Raw genomic sequence first — 13492 nt, forward strand, 5'->3', positions numbered from 1 at the left:
ACTGGCGAGAATCAAACCACCTCTTTTACCGGCGGGACAAGGCGGCGCAGGCGGGCTCCGGGGTCCTGGGGGGGGGGCGCGGGGCGATCTGGCCCCGGGGGGTGCCCCCACGGTGGCCTGGCCCGCGATCGGGGCCCACCGATCCGTGGGTGGGCCTGTGCCGTGGGGACACTCTTTTCCTTCCGCCTTCCCTCCACTGCGCATGCGCGGGGATGCCGTCAGCGCCCACTAACGCTCCCGCGCATGCGCCGCCCGGAGATGTCATTTCCGGGCCAGCTGGCGGGGCACCAAAGGCCTTTTCCGCCAACTGGCGGGGTGGAAATTCGTCCGGTGCGGGCCTAGCCCCTTAAGGTTGGGGCTCGGCCCCCCAAGATGCGGAGCATTCCGCACATTTGGGGCGGCGCGATGCCCAACTGATTTGCGCCATTTTGGGCGCCAGCTGGCGGACATCGCGCCGATACCGGAGAATTTCGCCCCACAAATTACATTATTGGATAACGTGTCAAATTTTAGGGAACGATTAAATAGAGCAGGTGAATTGGCTGGACAACATTTAAAAGTTGCACAAAATGTGATGAAACGGGTCGCGGACAAGAAATCCAAAGTTCGTAGTTTTGCCATTGGAGATAAAGTTTTATTGTTGTTCCCATCAGTAGGTGAGCCTTTAAAAGCTAGGTTTTGTGGACCTTATCAGATTGAAAGGAAATTAAGTGAGGTGAATTATGTGGTAAGAACACCAGATAGAAGGAAGACTCACCGAGCGTGTCATGTGAATCTGCTTTAAAAAATACTTTTCCATTTGTGCTGACCACACCTGTAGAGTGGGCCGTGTGCTCCCCAGGTAGGTCAGGTGAACTCCGTGATGCACTTTGGGGTCTAAACCCTGGCCCATAACAACGCTGTTGGGCTCATCCAACTGCGCCTGCAGTTGCTGGATGCTCGCCGGAAACCCCTCATGCAGTCCCTGGCTCTACGACTGCATCTCCGCTATAGATGGGACTGATGGTTCCAGAAGCTTGAAACCTGACTGGACAGCAGCTCATCCCTGGGAACAGCCTGTCCTCCAACCTTCCGCTCCCTCGGATGCTCCTATTGCCATCAGTTGTACCAGGTCAACTGTGTGGTGAGCACCAGATAGTGTCCCAGGAGCCTCTTCACTAAAGTGCTCAACCGAGGTGAGTGTCTGGGATGTGGGAGGGTATTGGAGGTAGTTGTGATGGAAAATCACTGTCATCTTCCGACCCGAGCTCCGGGGTGTCCGGAGTCTCGGGCGGAGGGCTGGTGTCTGAGCTGCTCTCCTCGTCACTGCTAGGCTCACGGTGGGGCTCCGGTGGTGGCACTGGCTGGGGGTGGGGGATGCCTGATGGACACACCCCACCTCCAGCAGGACCTGCAAGACACAAGACAAATGATTAGACTGCTGGCCTCGAGTGTGTGAGGGTAGAGGGTGGTGGTGTTGCATGAGGGTGGTGTCGGGGTGAAGGTGGTGTAGGGGTGAGAGTGGTGTGGGGGTGAGGGTGATGTGAGGGTGGTATGGGAGTGAGGGTGGTTGGGGGGGGGGTTGGGGAGGGTGGGTTTGACTTGTGTCACGGGGAACCGCAACTCGGCAAAGTCTCACTTCTTCGCCCGCGGCCGAACTCCACCTCGGCGATCTCCCATTCCTCTGGGCACGCCGATCACGTCCAGGGCCCTCTGCTCTGCCGTGGTGAGGGGCCGCAGGCACGGTGGTCCCCCTCCTGTTTTCCCCAGCTCCCGGCATTTGTGCATGGTCTTCTCCTGGGCGGGAACAGAAAACAACAGCGTTAGACAATCTGACGCATGTAGCCTCGGGGGTGGGTAGCTGGTGGCCTCAGTGGTCAGGGCATCAGGCCATGGCGGCCAGTATGGGTACCAGCATTTGGTGCAGGGTGGGGGTTTGCCCACCCTCTGGGTGGGGGGCTGGTTACAGTTGTGTGGGACGGGGGTTGATGCCAGGCCTGTGCTGCCTATTCACCTTGGCTGCTGTGAGGAGGTCTTGCAGTTTTTTCCAGCACTGCTGGCTGGTCCGGATGATGTTGCCCATGGCACCCACGGCCGCTGCCAACTGTACCCGGCGACTGGCAGTGGCTGACATACTTCTTCCTGGGCCGGGGTATAGGGTCATCCTCCTCTCCTTCACGGCGTCCAAGAAGGTCTCGAACTCTGCTTCCGCGAACCTAGGTGCCGCTCTCCTAGCTGCCATCTTGTTGGCTGCGATGGAGTGTGTGGGGAGTGCAGTGTGTATATGCGGCTGCAGCTTGTCAGCTTTTGAGTGTGAACCGCGAAACCGGTGAATACAGCACCACTTCCCATGAGAATTGATTGTGTTCCACGTGGCGCCGGTGCGAGACTCTGAACAGTATCGGAATTGGTGCCGGTGTGGCCCCAGTTTTTCTATTGTGAAGGTCCACTGGCTGGGGTCACCGTTTTTGAGGCTAAATGTTGATGGATGTGTGGAGTTTTGACAAAGAAATTGGCGCAACACCTGCACTTATCCAGCAACCTTCAATGGGCTAGCACCAGCGCCACATGAAACGCAATCAATTCCATGAAAACCGGTGCCAGTTTCGCCGGGTCTGCGGCCTCTGACAATGCTCGCGCAGAGGGCCCTGAACGTGGCAGGTGGTCCAGAGGAAAGGGAGGTCAGAGACCCTGCTGAGTTGCGGTTGCCCATGACACGTGCGTCGAGACCTCCCCCCTCACCCCCACACCCTCCTCACCCCCACACCCCCTCCCCCCCTCACAACACTACACACCCCTCACCCCGACACCACCCCCACACACCCTCCTCACCCCCACACCACCCCCACACACCCTCCTCACCCCCACACCAGCACACACCCCAACACCACCCCCACAACCCCCTCACCGCCACACCACCACACACCCCTCACCCCAACACCACCCACACACCACCACACACCCCTCACCCCGACACCACCCACACACCACCACACACCCCTCACCCCGACACCACCCCCACACCCCCCTCACCGCCACACCACCACACACCCCTCACCCCAACACCACCACACACCCCTCACCCCAACACCACCCACACACCACCACACACCCCTCACCCCGACACCACCCCCACACCCCCCTCACCCCCCCTCCCCCTCACACCACCACACACCCCTCACCCGACACCACCCCCACACCCCCTCACAACACCACACACCCCTCACCCCGACACCACCTGCACACCCCCTGCCCCCCTCCCCCTCACACCACCACACACCCATCACCCCGACACCACCCCCACACACACCTCACCACCACACACCACTCACCCCAACACCACCCCACGCCCCCCTCACCGCCACACCACCACATACCCCTCACCCCAACACCACCACACACCACTCACCCCAACACCACCCACACGCCCCTCACCCCAACACCACCACACACCACTCACCCCAACACCACCCACACACCCCTCACCCCAACACCACCCACACACCCCTCACCCCGACACCACCCCCATACCCCCCTCACCCCCACACCATCACACACCCCTCGCCCCAACACCACCCCACACCCCCTTCCCCCCCACACCATCACACACCCCTCACCCCAACACCACCCCCACACCCCCTTCCCCCCACACCACAACACACCCCTCAGCCCGACACCACCACACACCCCTCACCCCGACACCACCCCCACACCCCCACACCCCCCTCACCCCCACACCATCACACACCCCTCACACCAACACCACCCCCACACCCCTTTCCCCCCCTCACCCCCACACACCCTTCATCCTCACACCCCAGGGATTCAACGGGACCATGTGATGGACTGGCCAGCTCACAGGCAGGGATTACCCAGGTGGAAGGTGATACTGTGGGCATGAGTCAGACGTTGTCATACGATGTGGAGCACTGGAGCTCATCACAGAGCGGGTTGTCATCATCCTTCATTCCATTGACCAGACGCGCTGCTACTGATTACCCAGGGCCCCCACCTCGTAGCACTGCCACTATGTGTAACAGAGGGGGGTACAAGTGGCCGGTTTGGGGGGGCTAGGAAGTGAGGGGGCATGGGTATGGGATGCGGTGTCCCTGCCCCTGGCCAGAAGCCCCACCCCCCTGCTAGTCCGTGAACCAGGAGGCAATCACTGCGTCTCGTGCACAGTGACCCCGGCGCACACGTCGTGCAGCCTCCCCTGCCTGCCTGGGCCCCATGTCTGTTCACTGTCCCTCTCCCCCGCATCCTCCTCGACGGAGGAGTCTTGCCCTTCCTCCTTATCCACCCCCTCCAGCACATCGCCCTCTTCTGCGCGATGTTGTGGAGAATGCCGCAGGCCGCCACGATGCGGGCAACCCTCTCCGCATCACACTGGAAGGCCCCTCCAGAACGGTCCAGGAACCTGAACCGCATCTTCAGGATGCCGAAGCTCCGATCGATCACACCCCTGGTCACTGTATGGGCACCATTGTAGCAGGTGTCCACATCGGTCTGTGGCCTCTGGATAGGTGTCATCAGTCACGGCCACAGTGGGTAACCCCTGTCACCAAGGAGCCAACCCCTCAGCTAGGGCGGGGTGCCCCTTGAACATGCCAGGGATCGCCGAGTGTGCCAGGATGAAGGAATTGTGCACACTGCTCGGATATCGGGTGCAGAGGTGTCGGATGCGCAGCTCATGGTCACAGCCCAGCTGAACATTCATTAAGTGCTACCCATTTTGGTTGGTGTAGAGCGGCCTGTTATCCGCAGGTGCCCGTAGGGTGACATGTATCCCGTCAATCACCCCATGGATCAGGGGCATCCCGGCAATGGCGGTGAACCATGCTGCCCGGCATCCTGGTGGGCTCGGTTCACATCGAAATGGATGAATTGATCCGGCTGGGCATATGGGGCCTCCGTGACATTGCGGATGCACCTGTGCACTGAGCTCTGTGAGATCCCGGACAGGCCCCCACTCGGAAACTGGAAGGATGCCTTGGCATAGAGGTCCAGGGCGACTGCCATCTTGACGGTCACCGGGAGCGGGTGTCCTCCCCCATACCCGCGGTGCCAAGTGTGCCATCATCTGGCAGATGTGTCGCATTGTGTCTCTGCACAGCCGGAGTCTTCGACAGCACCCCTGGTCCGGCAGGTCCTCGAATGACAGGCACTGTCGGTGCACACGAGGCCTCATGCCTTGCCTCCTTGGCACCTCCTCCTCCTCGGCCTGATGGGCAGCCGGCCCTCTAGCCTGTGCGGCAGCCACCTGCCCCTCTGCAGCCCATTCCGCTGCAGCCCGTTCTGCTGCTGCGTGCTCTGCTGCTGCCTGCTCCGCTGCCGCAGCTTCCCCCTCCTCTTCGAGCAGCTCCCGTTCATACGGCCGAAGGGCATCACGCAGAGCTGCGACCATCATCAGGGCGGCCACCATTGCTGGTCGAACCCCAAACGCCATTGTCTGCAGGGGGTGAAAGGCCAACATGGTAACAATGTGCATACTTCAGTTCCCAACCAGGTTCCATAGGCTACACGGTAGCCCCAGGTTCCATAGGCAGCACGGTAGCATTGTGGTTAGCACAATTGCTTCACAGCTCCAGGGTCCCAGGTTCAATTCCGGCTTGGGTCACTGTCTGTGTGGAGTCTGCACGTTCTCCCCGTGTCTGCGTGGGTTTCCTCCGGGTGCTCCGGTTTCCTCCCACAGTCCAAAGATGTGCAGGTTAGGTGGATTGGCCATGCTAAATTGCCCTTGGTGTCTAAAATTGCCCTTAGTGTTGGGTGGGGTTACCGGGTTATGGGGATAGGGCGGAGGTGTGGACCTTGGATAGGGTGCTCTTTCCAAGAGCCGGTGCAGACTCGATGGGCTGAATGGCCTCCTTCTGCACTGTAAATTCTATGATACCCCTCATCCCTTCACCCCTGCCCTGTCGGTGGCCGGCACCTTGGGGGCCCCTGGCCCTAGCGCCCATCCCTGCTGCTAGGGCTACAATTGGCTGCCACTTCCCTCACTGGGGGTGGCTAAGGGTGTGGCCTTGGGTGGTCTCCCGGTGTGCGGCGGCCGGTTGGATGGGGTGTTTGGGGTTGGGTGAGGCGCTGTGGCAGGGAGTGGGGTGTGGTGGTGGGCGCACCCTTACTGCCGCTGTCACTGTGCAGGACCATGGGCCAGGGTGGGTGGCAGCAAGGTGGCCGCCGTAATGGTGGACGGTGCCTGGGCACCATCCCAGTCCTGTGGGGGGGCACACCGGCTACTCAGCCTGTTCCCCCTTTCACCCGGCTCTGACAGGGGCCCCCCCACCGCAGCCGGCACGGCCAGTGTCCTGGCCGGCAGCCCAGTTACTCCACTCCATGTCCTATCTCTTCCCTCTCTCACTCAGCAGCCATGATGCCAGGTTCACGATTTTGCAGACCACAAGTGAACCACACCATCGGGAACTCGGCCCATTAGTGGCAGTGAATCGCGGAGGCCCCACAGATAGAGGGTCAGGTCCGCTAATGATATGCCAATGGTGCTTAAACGCCATGCGGCGAGCGATGCATTTACAGCATTTTTGGGGTGCTGGAGCATCAGGGTTTGGGGTCAAACTGGCGCCTACCGCCATTTTGCCGTTCGAGGCTATTCTCCACCCAATCGCGTGTTGCGATTTTGGGGTCGGCCAACAGTGAATCCCGCCTCACAAATTCTGCGTTGGCATCAATGCCTAGTCTCATAAACGGAGAATCCCCCCCCCGCCCCTAGGGCACAAACCTCTATATATTTGTTCACATTAAACACCTGTGCACAACGTTACAACCTGCCTTGCTGCTGTGTCAGAAGCGTGTGAGGGATAGGCTGGTCTGGGTTGGCCGGAGAGGGGACGGGGGGGGGGGGGGGGGGAGGGGGGGGGGCTGGGCAGATATTGTGGTGGGCTTGGCCCAGGGACCGCAGTTTAGCCAGCGCTCACCGCACCGGTGTCCCATCCCGGTCACTCCCCACCCACTGTTCCCACACTTGGGATTCGATGGAACGGAATGGCCAGCTCGCATGCAAGGATCACCCAGGTAGATGGTGGAAAGTAGGACCGTGGGCAGGAGTCAAGTGTTGTCGAACGACGCGGAGCACCAGAGATAATCCAGAGCGTGTTGTCATCATCCTCCATCGTATGGGCCAGACCTGCTGTTACTGCCAACCCAGGGCCTGCACCCCGTAGGGAGGCAGGTAGATATCACAAAGGGAGTTGCAAGGAGGGATGCGGGGTGATTAGGGTTAGGATAGACAATACAGTGCAGAAGGAGGCCATTCGGCCCATCGAGTCTGCAATGACCCACTTAAGCCCTCACTTCCACCCTATCCCCATAACCCTATAACCCCGCCTAACCTTTTTGGTCACTAAGGGCAATTTATCATGGCCAATCCACCTAACCGGCACGTTTTTGGACTGTGGGAGGAAACTGGAGCACCCGGAGGAAACCCACGCAGACACGGGGAGAACGTGCAGACTCCGCACAGACAGTGGCCCAGCAGGGAATCGAACCTGGGACCCTGGCGCTGTGAAGCCACAGTGCTATCCACTTGTGCTACTGTGCTGCCCTGGGTGTTGTCGCACAGGGCGGGTATTGATAGGAGGGGGTGGTTGGCCGTGGAGGGGGGTATGGTGGTGTGGGGGTGGGAGGGATGTCCGTGCCGCTGGCCAGCCTGTCGGTGAACCTGGAAGTGTTTGGAGCGTGTCGGCCCCAGTGCACATGTTGTGTGGCCTCCCGTGGCTACCCGGGTGCATGTCCTGCCCATCCTTGGCCTTCCCCATAACCCCTTCGTCGGATGAGGACTGCCGTTCATCCTCCTCCGTCAGCACGTCGCCCTCTTCTGCGCAAAGTTATGATGGGCGCTGAAGACCACCACAATGTGGGAGACCCTCCTAATGCTATACTGGAGGGGCCAACCAGAGCAGTCCACGTACTTGAAGCGCATCTTCAGGATGCTGAAGCCCCGTTCGATCACGTCCCTGGTCGCTGCATGCGCGTTATTGTAGTGGGTCTCCGCGTCGGTCTGTGGCTTCCGGATAGGCGTCATCCGCTACAACCGCAGTGGATAACCCCCATCACCCTCTAGCCAAGCCTCTAGCTGGGGGGTGGGGGGGGGGGAGACACGGAGGGCTCGAAGAGGTCAGGGGTCGCTGAATGTGCCAGGATGAAGCCGTTGTGTACACTAACCAGGTCACACACCAGTTGCATGTTCATCGAGTGGAACCCCTTTCAGTTTGTGTAGAGCGGCCTGTCATGGGCCGGTGCTTGTAGGCGGACATGCATATCACCGATCAGCCCCTGAACCTGGGGCATCATGGCGATGGCAGCGAACCCTGCTGCCCGGGCATCGTGATGGGCTCACTCCACGTTGAATTTGATGTATTGCTCCGACCAGGCACAGGCGGCCTCGATGATGGCGCGGATGCATCTGTGCACCGAGGTCTGTGAGATTCCGGATAGGTCCCCACTCGGCGCCTGCAAGGACTCCACCGCATAAACGTTTAGAGAGACATGCTCAGCAGGAGTCTTCGACGGCATGCCCGGTCCGGCAGGTCCTCGAATGACAGGCGCTGCCAGTACACACATGGCCTCATGTGGCACCTCCTCTTCGTCGACCTGTTGAGCAGCCAGTTCTCCATCCTCACCGGCTGACTCCTTTTCCTCTGGGGCAGGCTTTGCTGCTGCAGCGTCCTCCTCGAGCAGATCCAGCTTGTACATTCTCAATGCATCCCCCAGGGCAGCAGCATTAGGAAGAAGGCCACCATTCCTGGTTGAATTCCGAACTCCATTGTCTGCAGGGGGTGAAAGGCAGACATATTAACATGGTGCATACCCCCATACTGTCATGTGAGAGTCCCTTTAAGAAAAGTATGTTTCATCAGATGGCTACAGTGATGTCATCGTGTGGGTGGAGCTGAGCCCTGTCTCTGCTTTTACTTTTGTTTTGAGCTGGCAGCTGCATTGTGTCTTAGTTTCGTTTTCAGTTGGAGAGCTGCATTCAAACCAAGCAGATGTGTGTTGACTTCTCTCTCTGCAAACTAAAGAATGTCTCTAGATCACTTGATGATTTGAAAGTATTACCTGTTTCTGTAAGGTATGCAAACCTGCTGTCTTTGTTAAAAAGGGTTTTTGACTTATGGATGTTGTAAGGAAAGTTATGAAGGGTTACCTATAGAGTGTTGTACCTGTGTGGATTATCAGTGTTGGTAGTTGGTCAGATGTTTACTGTAGGTTTATAAAATGTTACTGGATTCATAGAATAAACATTGTTTTTGTTTACAAATACTTTTAGTTCTCTGTTGCATCACACCTGTAATGTGGACCTTGTGCTCCCCATAACCAAAATCTATTCAAAGGTGAGGGTCAGGTGAACTCCATAATATACTTTGGTGTTCTCTAAACCCTGACCCATAATAATATCCAACCAGGTCCATCGGGCTACACTGCAGCCCCTGCCCCCACATGCCCCCCTCCCCATCCCCACATCCACCTCCAGCAGTTACCCCGGCACTCTGCCCACCATACCCCTGGCCCAGCAGTGCCCGGCACCGTGTGGGCCTCTGGCCATGGTGCCCATCCCTCCTGTCAGGGCTACCGGTGGCTGGCGCTACCCATGCCAGCGGTACGAACTGTGGCTCCTGTCCGGCACCCTCCTACAGAGGCTACTGAGATTGTTAACCCATCAGAGGGTGATGGCCGGTTTGGGGGGGGGGGGGGGGGGGAATTGATGGGGGTTGGGGTGAGGGGGGGTGGGTTTGGAGAACCATAACGGCTGGTGTCAATCCGCACAACCAAGGGACACGGTGGGCATTCAGTGGGATGCGGAACAAGATGGCTGCCTTGCAGGCCGCGACAATGACGGGCTGTACCCGAACACCCAAGTTGCGTGGGGGGTCACCCCAAACCCATGGCCCACCTCCTCATCACCCACATCACTTCCATTACCCTGCGCTGCCCCCCCCCTCGGGCTTGGAAGAAACCCTCCAGTCCTCCCTCACCAGCAGGACTGACAGCCTCTGCGCGTCCTACCTCCACTCTCTCCCTCTTCAGCCATGGCACCTGTTTCCCAATTTTTAAAAGCTCAAGTGACACTCGCCATCTGGAATTCCCCCCATCGGTGGCGGAGCACCGCAGAGGCCCCGGAGAATACCGGGCCGGGCCCGCTAATGATATGTAAATGGAGTTTTCTGTACATGAGGAGAAGAGCGCATTGATGTCTCTGTCAAGGCTCCGGAGCATTGAAAATTGCACTCGCCACGATTATGGCTTCACGGCCTCATGGCCAATTCTCCGCCCAATCACCTTTACTGATATCTGCGTCGGCCCACAGAGAATCCCGCCCTGCATATTTTCAAGAAGCAGTTAGATATAGCACTTGGGGCCAAGGGGATCAAAAGATATGGGAGGAAGGCGGGATAAGTCTATTGAGTTGGATAATCAGCCATGATGATAATGAATGCAGAGCAGGGTCGAAGGGCTGAGTAGCCTCCTCCTGCTCCTATTTTCAATGTTTCTAATACGTCTTATTATTCAAATGCCTTACAGGGAACAACGATCATTCCAAACCTTTCCTCTGCCATGTTTGATGAGAACATTTGGTCAACTCCACATCAGTTTAATCCGGGTCACTTCCTCAACCCGGAGGGTCAGTTTGTGAAACAGGAAGCCTTTCTCCCATTCTCTGCAGGTAATGTAGGATTCGAGAAATCATAAAATGTACTGGAACATACAGCCCTGGATTAATAATGGATGTCCAGCCACATCTGTGTACCTCAAAGAGGATGTGTAACATTCCTGAAATTACAATCTAAAATAAGTCTGCTCTCAAAGCCCCTATGGTCAGCCCAGTTTCTAAAGACTTAATTTTGCCTTTGTCAAAGTGACATGTCAAGTGACGTGAGTGACCGTCGTCTCCCAAATATTCCGATCATAGCAGTAGTGGATAACCTGGTTGTTGGTGTTCAGGTTATGTTACGGTCCCCTGGGCTAGTGCGCAGTCAATTCCATCCCCACTTGACCCAGAGTCAAAACACAGTAGAATTAACCAATAATTCTTAAAGAAATACCTGAAGTCTTTGGCCCTTGGCTGCCCAATAACTACAGTCACTAGGTTTGTAAGTTTAAACACAATTACTATTTATTTATATTATGAAATGTACAACAAATACAACTGGTTAACTATTAACTAATTCCTAATCCCGCACTTTAACTTGCCCCACCCCCTACACACACACATACACACATGAGAAGACAGACAAACACAGAGGGAAGGAGAGGGGTGCAAAATAATAAGTAAAAGAAAAATGAGTCTTTGTTTCAGATGGTCGTCTTTAAGCAGACCTACCTTCGAAGTAAGCTTTCAAATCCAGGTTTCTGTTGAAGTGTGTAGTTTTTACCTCACCACTATTCTTAGAATTCCCCCTATACCAAAAAGGGCCGATTTATTCTAAATGGTCAGCAGGGATTCTCATTCCCCGACTCCTACGCAGACTTCGGCGGATGCGATTCGGGTCAAACTAGTGTTTCAAGTTATCCCCCGGTATAACCCGTATCTTCGTAGAAGAATTTTATCTACTTACCACTTAGTAACTTACACACGGGCCCAGCTTGCTAAGTTAAGTAAAGTAAACTTTAAAGAGAAAATAATAACCATTCTTTCAGGTTTTCAATTTGAATTTAACTTTATTTTCAAGTTAAAAGAGAATAACTAATTTTACAGAAAGGTAGAAAGATCTTTTCCTGTTCGGACCAGTTGCAGACTTTCAAGTCTCGCTTGGCAATCAGGCTTCTTCAACTTTTGGTCTTCTGCTGAGTTCTCTGGGTTGCTCGGTCTATCGATGTTGCTTGTCCCATTACCGAGGAAGGTGCTCTTCTGATTATCTGCTCATTATCCCCAGTTTTTATAGCCATTTGGGGCCCCTTAACCTTTGAACCTGGCACCCTTTAGTCTGTCTGCATGACACTTGGTAGGCTAAATTTTAGCAGTTTAGAAGTGTGGTTCTGCTTGTACAGCGATCGTGCAGTTTCATCCTCCCTAGCTCGCCATCCTTGACTGCATTTTTCTCGCTTTGCTTGACATGTCATGAATTTATGTGCCTTAGTTCGCACACTTTTGGTTTCATGTCTTTTCTGATGCACTTTTTCTCTGATTCGACTCGGGTCATCTTCAGGTTAAGATAATGTCATGTTAGTGTTATCCCCCCTGAGTCTACCTTTATCTGCTTTGGCCACCTTCAAAAGATTTTAACTTCAAATGTGATGTTGTTATAATGTTACCTTGTCACCTTTTAGTTTCCTCAATTTATTAATCAGTTGTTTCATTTTATTACTTTTCACACATTAACATTTGTTCCTTATCTTATACTTTTGATTCTGGCTGTTTTTCCTAATTGTTCAATTAATTAACTCCTTACTAAAGATTTGTGAGATACTGTTCCTTTTCATATAACTTTAAGAGTTTTTAAGTCAATCAAATGTATTTTCTGACTTTGTGAATTAAAATGAAGCTCCTATCTGTTTTCATCCCTGTCTGTGAAGTTGTCTGCTTTCAAAACAGGCTGCTGCTGTTAACCCCTTGTGGGACTTCTCCTTTTCGTTTAAACACCTTAGGTATTCTTAGTGTTATTTCCATGTTTCAAATTTCATATTCTTCCAAGTTTTCACAACAAGTGTCATGTGAGAGTACCTTTAAGAAATGTGTGCTTATAAAAATATCTGTAGTGGATGCACCTTTAAGAAATGGGTGTTTATCAGTAATGTCAGAGTGTGGGTGGAGTGTGGCTGTCTGTCTGCTTTACTTTCATTTTAGGCTGTTTGCTAAAGGGTGTGTTTAGTTTCCTTTTGGAGACGCTGCAGTCACAGCAGGGTATGTATGAATCTCTGCAAGCTTATGAATGTCCATTTAGTGATTTCAACATGGTAACTGTTCTCAGTAGTGAAGTTAAACCTGATGTCTTTCTGGACAAAGGGTTCTTTTTGTCTTATGGATGTTAAAAGGAAAGTTTGAGGATTACTTAGAGTGTTGTATTCTTTGGGGGTTGTATTTGAATTGATGGTTGCTAAGATGTTAAAAAGATTAACTGAGTTCATAGAATAAACATTGTTTTGCTTTAAAAAATACTTTTAGATTTCTGCTGCACCACACCTGTAGAGTGGGCCGTGTGCTCCCCATAACCACAATCTATTAAAAGTTGTGGGTCAGGTGAACTCCATGATACACTTTGGGGTTCTCTAAACCCTGGTCCATAACAAACTGGGGGCTCGTCTGGGATAAAAGTCTATCTATTAAGATTGGCTCAGTGAACTTAAAGACAGTGAGGGGTGAGCATATTTTGGTTCTTTCCAGGTGTGGTATTTCAGTTTAAGTCGGGAGTGTGTTGTGGAGAATGGCTCTATCAGAGGCTCTGAGGTTTTTGGGGGTGGAGACGGTCACACACAGTACATACGGACAGAGACTAAAAACAGGCTTTTCGAATTGGCAAAAACATTGCAGTTAACATTACCTGACAAAATGCGAAAAAATGAG

The 13492-nt window shown here is 54.5% G+C and overlaps 1 protein-coding gene across 1 annotated transcript in view; it reads left to right on the plus strand.

The window, feature by feature from the left end:
- Window positions 1-13492, plus strand: part of LOC140386680 (cytochrome P450 2D3-like) — a 167500-nt gene that overhangs the window by 138022 nt on the left and 15986 nt on the right. Inside the window, exon 8 of the mRNA XM_072469230.1 lies at window positions 10513-10654. Within this exon, the coding sequence (XP_072325331.1) occupies window positions 10513-10654 (142 nt within the window). The remainder of the gene's footprint in view (window positions 1-10512; window positions 10655-13492) is intronic.

Source organism: Scyliorhinus torazame, chromosome 12 (genome assembly GCF_047496885.1).
Source record: "Scyliorhinus torazame isolate Kashiwa2021f chromosome 12, sScyTor2.1, whole genome shotgun sequence".
Classification (NCBI taxonomy): domain Eukaryota; kingdom Metazoa; phylum Chordata; class Chondrichthyes; order Carcharhiniformes; family Scyliorhinidae; genus Scyliorhinus; species Scyliorhinus torazame.